General features: G+C 40.5%; 1 protein-coding gene across 24 annotated transcripts in view; it reads right to left on the bottom strand.

Moving 5' to 3' along the window:
• DOCK9 (dedicator of cytokinesis 9) overlaps nucleotides 1–12271 on the bottom strand; it is a 275916-nt gene that overhangs the window by 126919 nt on the left and 136726 nt on the right. For all 24 annotated transcript variants that reach the window (XM_045081367.1, XM_045081374.1, XM_045081380.1 and 21 more), the window contains exons 3-4: nucleotides 4658–4747; nucleotides 939–1021 (exon numbers count right to left, since the gene is read on the bottom strand). In XM_045081367.1, the coding sequence (XP_044937302.1) occupies nucleotides 939–1021; nucleotides 4658–4747 (173 nt within the window). The remainder of the gene's footprint in view (nucleotides 1–938; nucleotides 1022–4657; nucleotides 4748–12271) is intronic.

The raw sequence follows: 12271 nt of genomic DNA, 5'->3' as shown, positions 1-12271 counted from the left end.
CAAGTAAGTACTGGGTAAGTATAGAACTAAGGAGCATACCCATCTGGAGAAGATAATGTGGGAAGGGAGTGATTTGAGCTGAGGTTCAAAAAGAGTCCATCGGGAAGTTGGCTGAGCACTCTTAAGGAGTGGCTGAACCACACAAATAGGAAAAACAAACAGCAGGGAATGGTTTCAATGGTTCAAACTCACAGATGCCACAAAACACAGAAGAAAACTATATTAATAGGGTCTCCATCTCCAAATTTTCATTGGCAATGATTACTTTTGAAATACAACCCATCGTTATTTGATTTTGATTTCGGGTTTCATAATCAGCTCTACCTAAATTTACCAACTGCATCATTTCACGATTTACCATTTGGTAACATAACCTCTCAAGACAAGACCAACCTACCCGTGGTTCACTTTAGTGACAACTAATCTATACAGACGCCCTTGTTTTTGGTGTATTCCAGAATGCATTAACACTTTAAAGAATGTGAAAAAAATGGTCTGGGGGAAATGTTTGCTCTTTGATTTACTTTTTTTTTTTAACATAAAACTTATTCACTATAAAGTGCTTATGTCTCTTCAAAATATTCTTTCAAAGATAAAACACACTGTAGCATTTACGTTTTCTTGGTCTTCTATTTCTCACTGACAGTACATTACCTGCTGTGCTTTGTCAGCCATATCCTGAAAAGAACCACTGGACACAAGTAAACCATGTGTTTTTTTACCATTTACCAATCCCAGAGTGCGAGCTTTGAGTCCTACTATTGAATACCCTGAAAATCACAGCTGTTCTTTATACATATAAACCATCTAGAAATATTTTCTCCAATTACTGATTGCATATGAAGTTGCATATTATATACCTCTCTAAGCATTTCAAGTGCAAAAAATTGTTGCCCATGTGTATAACCCCACCTTGTGCGGTCTGACCATTTACTCACTTTGGAAGCTGTCGAAACTCTCCCGAGTAATCTTCAAACTTATAGTTCACAAGATGCCAGTCAGAGTTATAGGTTTTGATGCACTGTGAGGGGGCGGATTAAAAAAAAAAAAAAAAAAAAAGCATAAGAAGAAAAGAAAAAAGATACGGGACGGCTTTTGGAGGACATTTGGGAAGGTTTACGAACGCGCGCGCCCACGCAAACATCAGAAAGAATCCTTTCACCTCAACCCTCTTGTGCCTGAAATTCCACAGTCAGAGGATCCTGTAAAGCTTAAAAATCACTAAAACATTACCCTTCGGAACGGGGTCACTCTAAGTGACCATCATTCATGATCAGAAAGCGGGTTTTACAAGGGGACAAACCTCACCTCAGTTGCTGCATTTACATAACAAACTATGTGTGGCTTCTGACTTCAAAGCCCTGGGTTCTTCAGAAGTCATGTGTCCTCTAGGAGAACATCAAAGTAGATGGAAAGTGTGACCCTAAAGACCCTTTCGGGGGTGTTTACTAACATCACAGCTAGCTCTGTTATTAAGGATAATATAAATCTGCCCTCAGTTCTTCCTTCTATTTATAAGGGCCAGAGTGAGGTTATTAGGAGAAAAGATTCGGGTTCCAGTTCACAATGGTGCCACAACATCACCATGTGTGCTCACATTCACGAACCAAGGTCGGGAGCTTTACCCCTACCTTGACATTAGCATACACACTGGTGTGGCGCCCAGGGTGGGCTGTCCCCAAACATACAATAGCATATGGCTTATTAGGAACTGAAGCTACTTGGGAGTCAATCCGCTCAAAGGATACTGAGATCCTCCTCTGTCCCCGCGAAAACCAGAAAAAATTTCCCCTATGAAAATGACTCTCCTGTACTAAGAAGTAAAAAAAAAAAATCCTTATTACCAGAGGTAGAGACCTGAAAGTTGAAAAAGCTACAGAAATAAGCCTCCTCATTTTTTTTCTCACCTACTATTTCAGCCTAAATTCTGCTTAGAATTCCTTACTAATTAAAACTCCCAAATACCTCTCTTCTTTATCCTGTCAATGCCTCACAAATTTGCTCTTTTTGTCTAAAATGTGTAAAAACTGCCTGCCTTGGTCATTTCTTGGGGTTTTAGTTTCATCACCGGACTTCCATGTCCACATAATAAAATTGTGGGTTTTTTCTCCCTGTTTTTGTTTCTTATATCAATTTAATTCCTATGCCAACTAGAAGAAACCCCAAGGTGGGGGGAGAATAATAAGTTTCTACATCCCCTACATTGCATTAAACTACCTCACTACCCAACAGACTCAACGGACCAGCATGGTGTCTTTCATTCAACTATCCAGGATGACCCACTGAGCGGTACATAGACTCAAGATTATAAATCCTGCCAGACTCTATGCGAAGCCCTCTATAGGCAAGGTCGTGAAGGGCAGGCAGTGTAAGATTTTTATGTTACATTCTGAAAGCAGAGAAGGGTTAGGAACAGAGGCAGATGGGGTTGCTGAACAACTTTACAATCTCTTTGCCTGGTAGTGACGAATGATACTCTTTTATTCTTGTAAATGCTTCTCAGAAATACTTTCAAAGCATTTTCACGTTGAGAACATCTGACATCCACACTCCAAGTTACATTCCAAAGCAAGTGTGATTTCAGAATTACCTATAGGTTTGGGTTCTCCCACTATTCTCTCTAGGTCCATTAGCACAGCCAAGTCAGGTCTGACCAGGTGTGACACAGGTTGGCGCATGAGTTCCTATTCTCTGTTCAGCTTTTTGAACAAGCACGGCAACTAAAAGTCTATCACTAAAGTCTCCAGCAGGACATTAAACCTACTCAAGTATGACATGTATCTGCCCAGCTAAAAAAGAAATAAATAAGCACACACTTGTACATAAGCAGCGAATTTATGAATGTTAACACCTGAGTGCCCAGATTTTTAGTATCATAGGTAAAACAGGTAAGAAAGATAATTATTGTGTTTAAATATTTTGCATTATAAGAAACTATAAAAACACAGCTAAGCAGTTAAATAGCCAGAGAGTCATTCATTTAATAAGCCCTCGTTGACAGTGCACACAGCAGACACAAGCTAAATTCAAAGGCTGAGAGCACAGAACCCCTGAAAGCAAGCAACCCCACCCCTCCGGAGATGTAGAAAGCCTAGGAGATGAGGGTTACATCAGAAATCAACATCCAGAGAACTATAACTCCAGAATGACAGGGATCTGACTGGCTGATTCCGTGACTGCCCTTTCAAACTCATGAAATTCAATAATATTTTGGAGTTAATACTGAAAGGTTTTTGAAGTTGTTTTAAAAAGAAAGTCATGAGGTCATTCTCGGTTAGAGCAGAGGATGGAGAGGAAGTGCTGTTTCACTCCACCCTAGTGCCAGGGTCCCCAGAGGCCTTTGTTCTGTTGGCTCCGGCAGAAGAGCTCGGAGCTGTTACTGTTCAACCTGGGGTGACTGCAGAAGTGGAGAGTCATCCCTCCAAAATCGTATTTTTTAAGCAACTGGGAGAACTGAATTAGTAATCAACAAACTGCTCCATGTCTTAAAATAAGGGGTCAGCAAAACTCTTTCTGCAAAAGGCCGAATCGTATTTTCAGCTTTGAGGGTCACATGGTCGCTGCTGTAAATGCTCAGCTCTGAGTTCTAATGTGAGAGCGGTCATGTTAATGGAGGGGTGTGGCTGTGTTACAATAAAACTTTATTAACAAAAACGGGCTGCAGGCCAGACATTGCCTATGGGTCGGTCCCAGTTTGTCTACATCCTGCTTTAAAATAAACAGCTAAGACTATATAAACATATCTGGCTCTATTTGTCTGGAATTAATCTTCCTAATAAAGTAGCAAAGGAAGTAAGACAAGATGTTCTTTTCAGAAGGATGAGAGATCATTACTTTTACAATTTTAAACACACATTTAATTTTTCGAAAATGTCAATGGAAACGAAATACTGTGATAGGATCTTGTTATTTTAGTCGGTCTTCACTTTTAAAAGCCTAACTTCCTTGTGGTAGGCAAAATTACTGATGGGCCTATGTATCATCTGAAATTCAATCAGAAAGATAGGAATAAAAATTCATTATTTTTAAATGAATGAGCACTTTAAGAAACAAAATTAAAAGACTTAATGAGTTCATGTTACCTAAAAGCACCTGGGGGAAAAAAAAACAAACACCCCAAAGGGGGGAAGACAAAGCAATTCTAAATGCAGTACTTTCTCTTTCCTCTTTAACAAGATAATCATCACGTGCATGATCAAACCAGAGTGACAATAATCGTACGCTGACCAGAGACAGTCAGGGTCTGCTCAAGACCATCTGGCACTTCATGAACACTGAACTAATCTTAAAAAGAAGTTACAAGTGTAAACATATAAATGAAGTAAACGAATACATAAACATGTGTTGAGTCTCCCTGAAAATAATCTCAGTAACAAAGCCTCTGCCAAAGATTTCCAGTGAGTTCCTAAGAGTGACCCCTTTTTCTACACCAATAAGTTCTGCAGAATTCATGTTTTAAACAGCCGTCAGAAATGACCCGTGCTGACATTTCTGTCCACGCTTCGGGCTCTGAAAATCCCATATTAGTCTCCTATTTTAACTTCCACTAAACAGATGGAGTTATGTCTCTGAGACTTTCTTGAAAATATCATTGAAATTTAAAGAATGGGGAGTGTTAGCAAAACGTGGCTTTACGGTGACGCGTGCTGCGCATTACCTCGGTGACAAACAGGCTCTGAGCTTCCTCTTGCGCGTCTGCGGGAACCGTGGAGCACATGTACCGCCCCTGTCTTCTCAGAGTGGCCGTCTGCGGGGGAAAGCGCAGGCAGAGGGTTTGGTTACTCCAAGATGGAAAGGTGCCAGCCAGCCTCAGAGTGCAGCAGGGCCCAACAGGGACACAGTCACTCCGGTCTCTGCCAGCCCTGTGCTTCTTCCTCCTTGGGTCACGTACAACAGATCCCTTTGGGTACCAGAAAGTTTAGAGTTGTGTGCAGGGCAATGGCCCCCACTTCTTTCCCAGTCGGGGACCCTGTGACCCCTCCAGAGAGCCCTTCTGCTCCTCCCCACCAGGAAGGGTAAGGGTCCCTTTCAGAATCCCTAATACTCTGCAACCCCAAGTGCTTGATCTAGTCCCACTACATTGCCTTTTGCTTGTCTTAACTGCCTTTTTCTAGTGTAAAAGAGACATACCATAAAATTTACAACTTTAACCTTTTTTTAAGACTTTTTTTTAAGTAAACTCTACACCCAATATGGGCTCAAACTCATGACCCTGAGACCAAGAGTCTCGAGCTCCATGGACTGAGCCAGCCAGGCACCCTGTTTTAACCATGTTCAGTGTAGAGTTCAGTAGCATTAAGTACATTCACACTGCTGTGCAACAATCATCACATCTACATCTTTTCCAGTTTTATTTAGAAACTATTGACAGACATCACTGTGTAAGTTTAAGGCATACAGCATGATGGTTTCCTTTACATCTCTTGTGAAATGAGGACCATGACAGGTTCAGCTAACATCCACTTTTCTCACATAAATACAATAAAAAAAAAAAAAAAAGGGGGGGGAAAGGTAAAAAGAACTTTCTCCTTGTGATCCTTGAAATCTCCTAGGATTTACTCTCGCAATAACTTTCCCATCTATCATTCAGCCATATTCACGGTGGTCATTGTGTCGTACACCACACCCCTAGTTGTTATCTTATAACTGAAAGTTTGGACCTTCTGACTTCCTTTCTCCAATTCTTCCGCCCCCCTACCTTCCACCTCTCATAACACAAGTCTGATCTCTTTTTCTATGACTTATGTCTTGTTTTGTTTTATTCCACGTATAAGTGAGATCTCACGGTATTTGTTTTTCTCTGTCCGACTTATTTACTTAGCAAAATGCGGGCAAGGTCCATTATGTTGCTGGAAATGGTAGGATTTCCTCGTTTCTTGTGGCTTAATATTATTCCGTTGTAAATATACACCACAACTTCTTTATCCATTGATCTATCAATGGATACTCAAGTTGTTTGCATATCTTGGCTACTATAAATAATGCTGCTATAAACATTTAATTAATGTATTAATTTCCTTTGGATCTATTCCCAGAAGGGGGATTATTGGGAGCCATATGGTAGTTCTACTTTTAATTTTTTGAGGCCCCTCCCTACGGTTTTCCATACTGACTGCACTACAATTCTACCAACAATGTACAAGGGTTCCCTTTTCTCCACATCCATAAGAGCATCTATTATCTCTTTTTTCTTTCTTAACATGTTACACAAATAGCTTTATTCATTTCTGTTATTGCTTATCTTTTGGATGACAGCCATTCTAGAAGACACAAGAGATATCTTTTTTTTTTAAGGTTTTATTTATTTATTTGACACAGACAGAGAAAGATCACAAGTAGGCAGAGAGGCAGGCAGAGAAAGAGGAGGAAGCAGGCTCCCTGCTGAGAGGAAGAGCCCAATGCTGGGCTCTATCCCAGGACTCTGAGAACATGACCTGCGCCAAAGGCAGAGGCTTAACCCACTGAGCCACCCAAGCGCCCCAAGAGATATCTTATTGTGATCCTAATTTGCATTTCCCTAATGATTAGTGCTATTGAACTTATTTTCACGTACTTGTTGGCTTTTTGTATACCTTCTTTGGAAAAATGTCTATTTGGGTCCTCTGTCCTCAATGTGGGTTATTTGGTTTTTTGTTATGGAAATCCATGAGTTCTACATATATTTTGGGTATTAACCCATAGATATATGATTTGCAATTTTTTTTTTCCCCATTCAATAGGCTGTCTCTTCACTGTATTGATGTTTTGTTTCATTGTGCAGAAGCTTTGGAGTTTGGTGCGGTCACCTGTTTACTTATTTTGTTGCTTTTTAAGATATCGGAACCCCCCCAAACAGTCATTACCAAGACCATGTTAAGGAGCTTTATTCCAGTGTTTTCGTCTAGGAGTTCTAAGATTTCAGGTCTTACGTATAAGTCTTCCATCCATTTTGAGTACATCCTCATGAGTAGTGTAAGACATGGGGCCAGTTTCATTTCTTCCCATGGGAACAGCCCATTATCCCAGCACCATATACGGTCTCTTCTACATTCAGTGTTCTTGGCTCCTTTGTCAAGTATTAGTTGACTGCATATGCTTGGGTTTATTTTGGGCTCTAGGTTCTGTTCATTGGCCTGTGTCTGTTTTTACCTGGTACCACACCATTTTGATGACTACAGTTTTGTAAGTAGAGCTTGAAACAGGGTATGTGATGCCTTCTGCTTTGCTCTTTCTCAGGATCTCTTCGGCTACTTGAGGTCTTTTGGAATTCCACTGAAGGACTTCATGGGTGAATTACTAATTCATTCAGTCTCCAAAAGGGCTTTGTAGGCCCTTGCTCATGGTTTCTTTACAAATATCACAAATGGTAACCCTTATTTTCTACCTGTTCCCATGAAATACCACAGAGATATGTGACAATAAGCAATGAAGAGGCAAATCTATTCAAAAAGTTTCTAAGTATCAAGTGATTCTAAGAGGTTGTCAAAACTATTAAAAGTCGGGGCACCTGGGTGGCTCAGTGGGTTGGGCCGCTGCCTTGGGCTCAGGTCATGATCTCAGGGTCCTGGGATCGAGTCCCGCATTGGGCTCTCTGCTCAGCGGGGAGCCTGCTTCCCTCTCTCTCTCTGCCTGCCTCTCTGACTACTTGTGATTTCTCTCTGTCAAATAAATAAATAAATAAATCTTTTAAAAAAAACCTATTAAAAGTCAAGAATAATAAAAGAAAAGGGAACTGGTTCAAGAAACTGTGTATGTTTCAAGAAAGAATTCACTCTAAATCCCTACTTGTCTTGATGTATTTGGGTTTATCAAGATTCTTGAAACTATTATAATTTCAAAATGTTCAGGAAAATGCTCAGGTCTAGAAATGGGACTACTAAGGCATTTCCAGCCCATTTCCTATCACAGCACAGTCAAAAGAGAAAATGTATTACATTTTCCCAGTAGAATTACTAATCAAGAAACTTTAATTATATGACACTCTTCCTCTAATGTGAGAGAAACAGGATCCAGATCTTTTTGATTCTTGTAGATCAGAGTGAGTGCCAGTATCCTCTCAGTTTAAGAAGAAAGCAACTTTAATCATTAAAGAGAGACATGACCCTTAACAGATAAGACAGCACTGGCATAATTAAACCAACCATATGTGTGGTTATTTACTACCCACCAGGACCAGAGTACTAGGTTTGAGTCCATTAACTGATCAAGTCCTAGCTCCAATTTTGACAAAGCGTAGTTTTCCAACAAGAGCCCTCTGCTCCCCTGGAGATGTTATCCAAAGAAACTTAATGCATTTCTTAAAAACCATTCACTTAAATGAGACATACTTCTGTAGTACATATCTAGCTGCAATGTTGTTTTTAGGTCTATTTCTTATTGTATATAAAATTGGATGTTCTAGATGATCTCTTTTAGCTAGATGGCTGCTATCCTTCCCTATATATGAATGCTGTTCCTCACACCAAGAGATCGAGACAATTTCCCTGTCCTTGAATCTAGGCTGGCTTTGACCAATCCAATGAGGTGGGAGTGGCATTCTGCCAGTTTGGAACTTAGCAAACTAGCAGCTCTGTTCTTCCTTCTTGGAAGACAATGACACATAAAAAGTTCTACTACCACAGACCCCTTTGCTTTAAGTCCAAACTAGTCACCTGGAAAGGCCAGATATAGAAAGATGCCCCACCAGCCCACAGCTGGTTCTAGCCAACCTGGCAGAGGTGCCCCAGTGTAAACGCAGAAGCATTTCAGCCCCTGCACATAGCAAGTCAAGCAGAACTACCTAGCCAAGACTTCATCAGATTTCAGATCTGGGAGAATGATATATTATTGCCCTAAATTACTAGGCTTTGGAGTGGTTTGTTACTCAGCAATAAATAACTGTAACAAGACTGTAAGAGATTAGAAGCATGTCCTAATTAACGTGTACTGAGGAATACTGTTGTTTTCATGAGCATGTTTTCAAATACTAATCACAATATAGATTTAGGACAGAAGCATCAAGGAGACACACTAAGCTGCAATCTGATTTCCATATTCACCTTTCCTAGGACATCTGTCAGTGTCCTAAAAATGGACAAGAAAGATAGAGAAAAATGTCTGTTGGACCTTAAGAATAGATATCAATAGCTTTTCTTTCCCCAGATCACTGTACTGATCATTTTAAAGCTCAGCATAGATATCATTTCACACGTCTATCCAGCCATCCATTCACTGAGTCACTACTTTCCACCACCAGACACAGAAGTAGCAGCTGGAGACACCAAGTTTAATAACGTGTACCTGCTATTCCTGTAAAGCTTATAGTCTGATGACAGAGGAAGAGGAGGAAATAAATTATCGGAGTGCTACAGGTACTACAGAAGAGTATGAGTGAAAGGGGCATAGAAGCACAGGCTGACATGAGAGGAAAGAAGAGAGGAATCTAAATCCAACTGGGAGGAAAAAAGGACATCAAGAAGATGTGCACCAAGGCAAAGACACTGAAGCTAAATTGAACAGGTTGAGCACAAGTTGTATTCAGTACAAAGGGAGCAGAAACTCAAGTTAAAAGAGCAAAATCAAAACATAATGAATTAGATTAGCTCTTTGCACACACAAAAGAGACCCATTAAATCCTAGAACTACAAATATAATCTACGCCAAAAGAAAAACTGCCCAGAACTCTAATTACACTTGAATTAAAAAAAACACTAGAAATGAAAAACCCCACCAACCTACAGCCTTATCAACTGTTTTAACTCATCTGGGGAAAGAATGAGCCAACAGAAAAAACAGGTCTTGCATAAACAGAGCAATTTTGTCAGTGTCTTTATCTTCACTTAAAAGGAAAGGCTGGGGGGTGCCTGGGTGGCTCAGTGGGTTAAGTCTCTGCCTTTGGCTCAGGTCATGATCCCAGGGTCCTGGGATCAAGCCCCGAATTGGGCTCTCTGCTCAGCGGGGAGCCTGCTTCCCCCTTTCTCTCTCTCTGCCTGCCTCTCTGTCTAAGCTAAGATCTGATCCCAGACCTTGGTGACTTATAAACCATGGCCCATGAGGCCCTGTCTGATAGCAGCTGGTCACTCTGTGACTCCATTATCCAAAACACATCCCATTTTCTCCTATCAGACTGTGGATTCCTCCGAGAGCAGGAGACATATCATCCTATCTGTATCTCTTGTGCTAAGTACCCAAGAAATGTTTCAAAAAATGAATGAATGAAATAGGGAATGGACACAGAAACAGGACTCCACCAATAATCACCTATTACTTGTATATAATTTCTTTTCTGTTATTACAAAGAGTTCTCTGGTCCATTATAAAAACTGAAGTCTTCCCTTGAAGATTACAGCATGAGTGAGTGCTCTACTTTAATTTCTCCATAGATTTTGTTTATTAAAAGTCATATCTGGGTGATAGTCTACTGTGTATGCCAAATCAATTCACATTATATTTCTGCAGTTTTATTCATCTGGCTTGTAACAGAGCCCCAATCAATACCTGGAGATTTATACTCAATGAACACAAAAACGCTCCTCAAAAGCAAACTTAATTTTTTTTTTCACGGTTGTGGTATTCTCTTCTATTTTTCTATCAGTTAAAATCATATTCCTGCTAAAAAGTGGGTCTGTATCCACTTTATATAAATCAACATCAAGATGGACATTCAAAGAATGTCTGTCCCATTCTTGTGTTTGGAAATAAATTATTTCCATTCTACTAAGAAAGCTTAGTGGCAGGAGCTTTCTGCACTTGCAAGGAGAAGGGAAGAAACATTTCACACTGTGAAGTGTGATAAGATCTGCAAATTAAATATAAATGCAGCTAGCATGACAACCACTTCGGATAGAAATCTCATAGCACAAAGCACAGCTTAAAAATAAAAACCTCAGGGGCACCTGTGTGGCTCAGTCAGCTGAGTCTTGATTTTGGCTCAGGTCATGATCTCGGGCTGTGAGGCTGAGCCCCACATCGGGCTCTGCACTTGGCACAGAGTCTGCTTGTCCCTCTCCCTCCGTTCCACTCCTTACCCCTCCCCCACCGTCTCTCGCTCTCAAATAAATTTTAAAAATCTTAATAAATAAATAAATAAATGCCCTCTCCTAGCTACTACAACAGTCTAAATTATTTTCAGTTACTGTTATTTAGGTTAAACGCTGGTAGTCTTTGACACAAAGAGATCCTTAATTACCTTGGCCAACTATGGACAGGAGTCTTACAAGGAATTCCAAAAAATGTTAGGAGTTCCTGAAAAGAAAAATTTAGAACTGCTACAGGAAGAGAAAGGGGTGAAGTCCTGACCCAAAGGGCTCAGAAGATGATCCAAGGACACATGAGAGCCTACGTCAATCTTCAGGAGACTTTCTTTTTTTAATGGAATGAGTTGAAGGAGTTCAGATCGCCTCAGACCCGAATAGAAAAAGCAGAACTTGTAACTATCTCCAAGTCTAATCTGGAAGGACAAATTTCAAATAGATGCTCTCTTATTTTATTTTATTTTATTATTATTATTAGTAGTATTGCTCTCTTATTTCAAAAACTTTTTTCTCTCTTGGTTGAAATGATTCCCCCCAAAGACAGGGGTCACTTCAGTACCTATGAGCCATCACCCAGGGCGGTTGGCCCAGGGAGGCAGGGCTGCGGGTCACCTGAAGGGACAGACAGATGTACCATACAGCAGGTCTCCCCATACGGGCCAACCCTGGGGCTTCTTGGCATTCCCTGGCCCTCCTCTTCATCACTCACAGCTGTTCCTCTGATGGTCTTCACCTTCAACTTAGAATCTCTCTCTACAAATGAATTCCTGACCCCAGCCTGGCTCTGACTTCTCTCCATCAGCGCCGGCCAACCCACCATCCTGATCCCACTGAAGCGGGATACTGAGAAGCTCATGTTTCAAACCGCAAGAAATGTGAGGTGAATAATTTAATTCAACTTTCTATGGAAGAATCTGAGGACTGATATTGGAAAGGGGTTTGAACGCGGAGCCAGGAAACCTGAGTTCTCAAGTGAGCGTGGCCTCTAATGAGCTGTGTGATCTTGAAGGAAAGTTTTAACTTTCCACATCTATAATACAGAGAGTTTTCTAAGGATCTCCAGGCTTCCTGTGTAATTTAAAAATTCCACAGTTCTGTGAACATGGAATGCTAAGTCTATCTCTCTCAAATGGACTATCTGAGTGCTATGAGGTGCTTTGAGAGAGACTAAAAGACATCCAAAAAAAAGAAGACACATACTAGGTCTGCTTTGACTGATTACCCCATTTGTTTTTTTTTTTTTTAGGAAAGGAAAGGAATGTTTTTTGGATTTGAGGGAG

The sequence above is a fragment of the Mustela putorius genome, unplaced genomic scaffold (assembly GCF_011764305.1).
Source record: "Mustela putorius furo isolate JIRA1106 unplaced genomic scaffold, ASM1176430v1.1 tig00000551_pilon_pilon_pilon, whole genome shotgun sequence".
In the NCBI taxonomy this organism is placed as follows: Eukaryota; Metazoa; Chordata; class Mammalia; order Carnivora; family Mustelidae; genus Mustela; species Mustela putorius.
The sequence above is the reverse complement of the archived record's forward strand: the minus strand, read 5'-3'. Positions and strand labels throughout refer to the sequence as shown.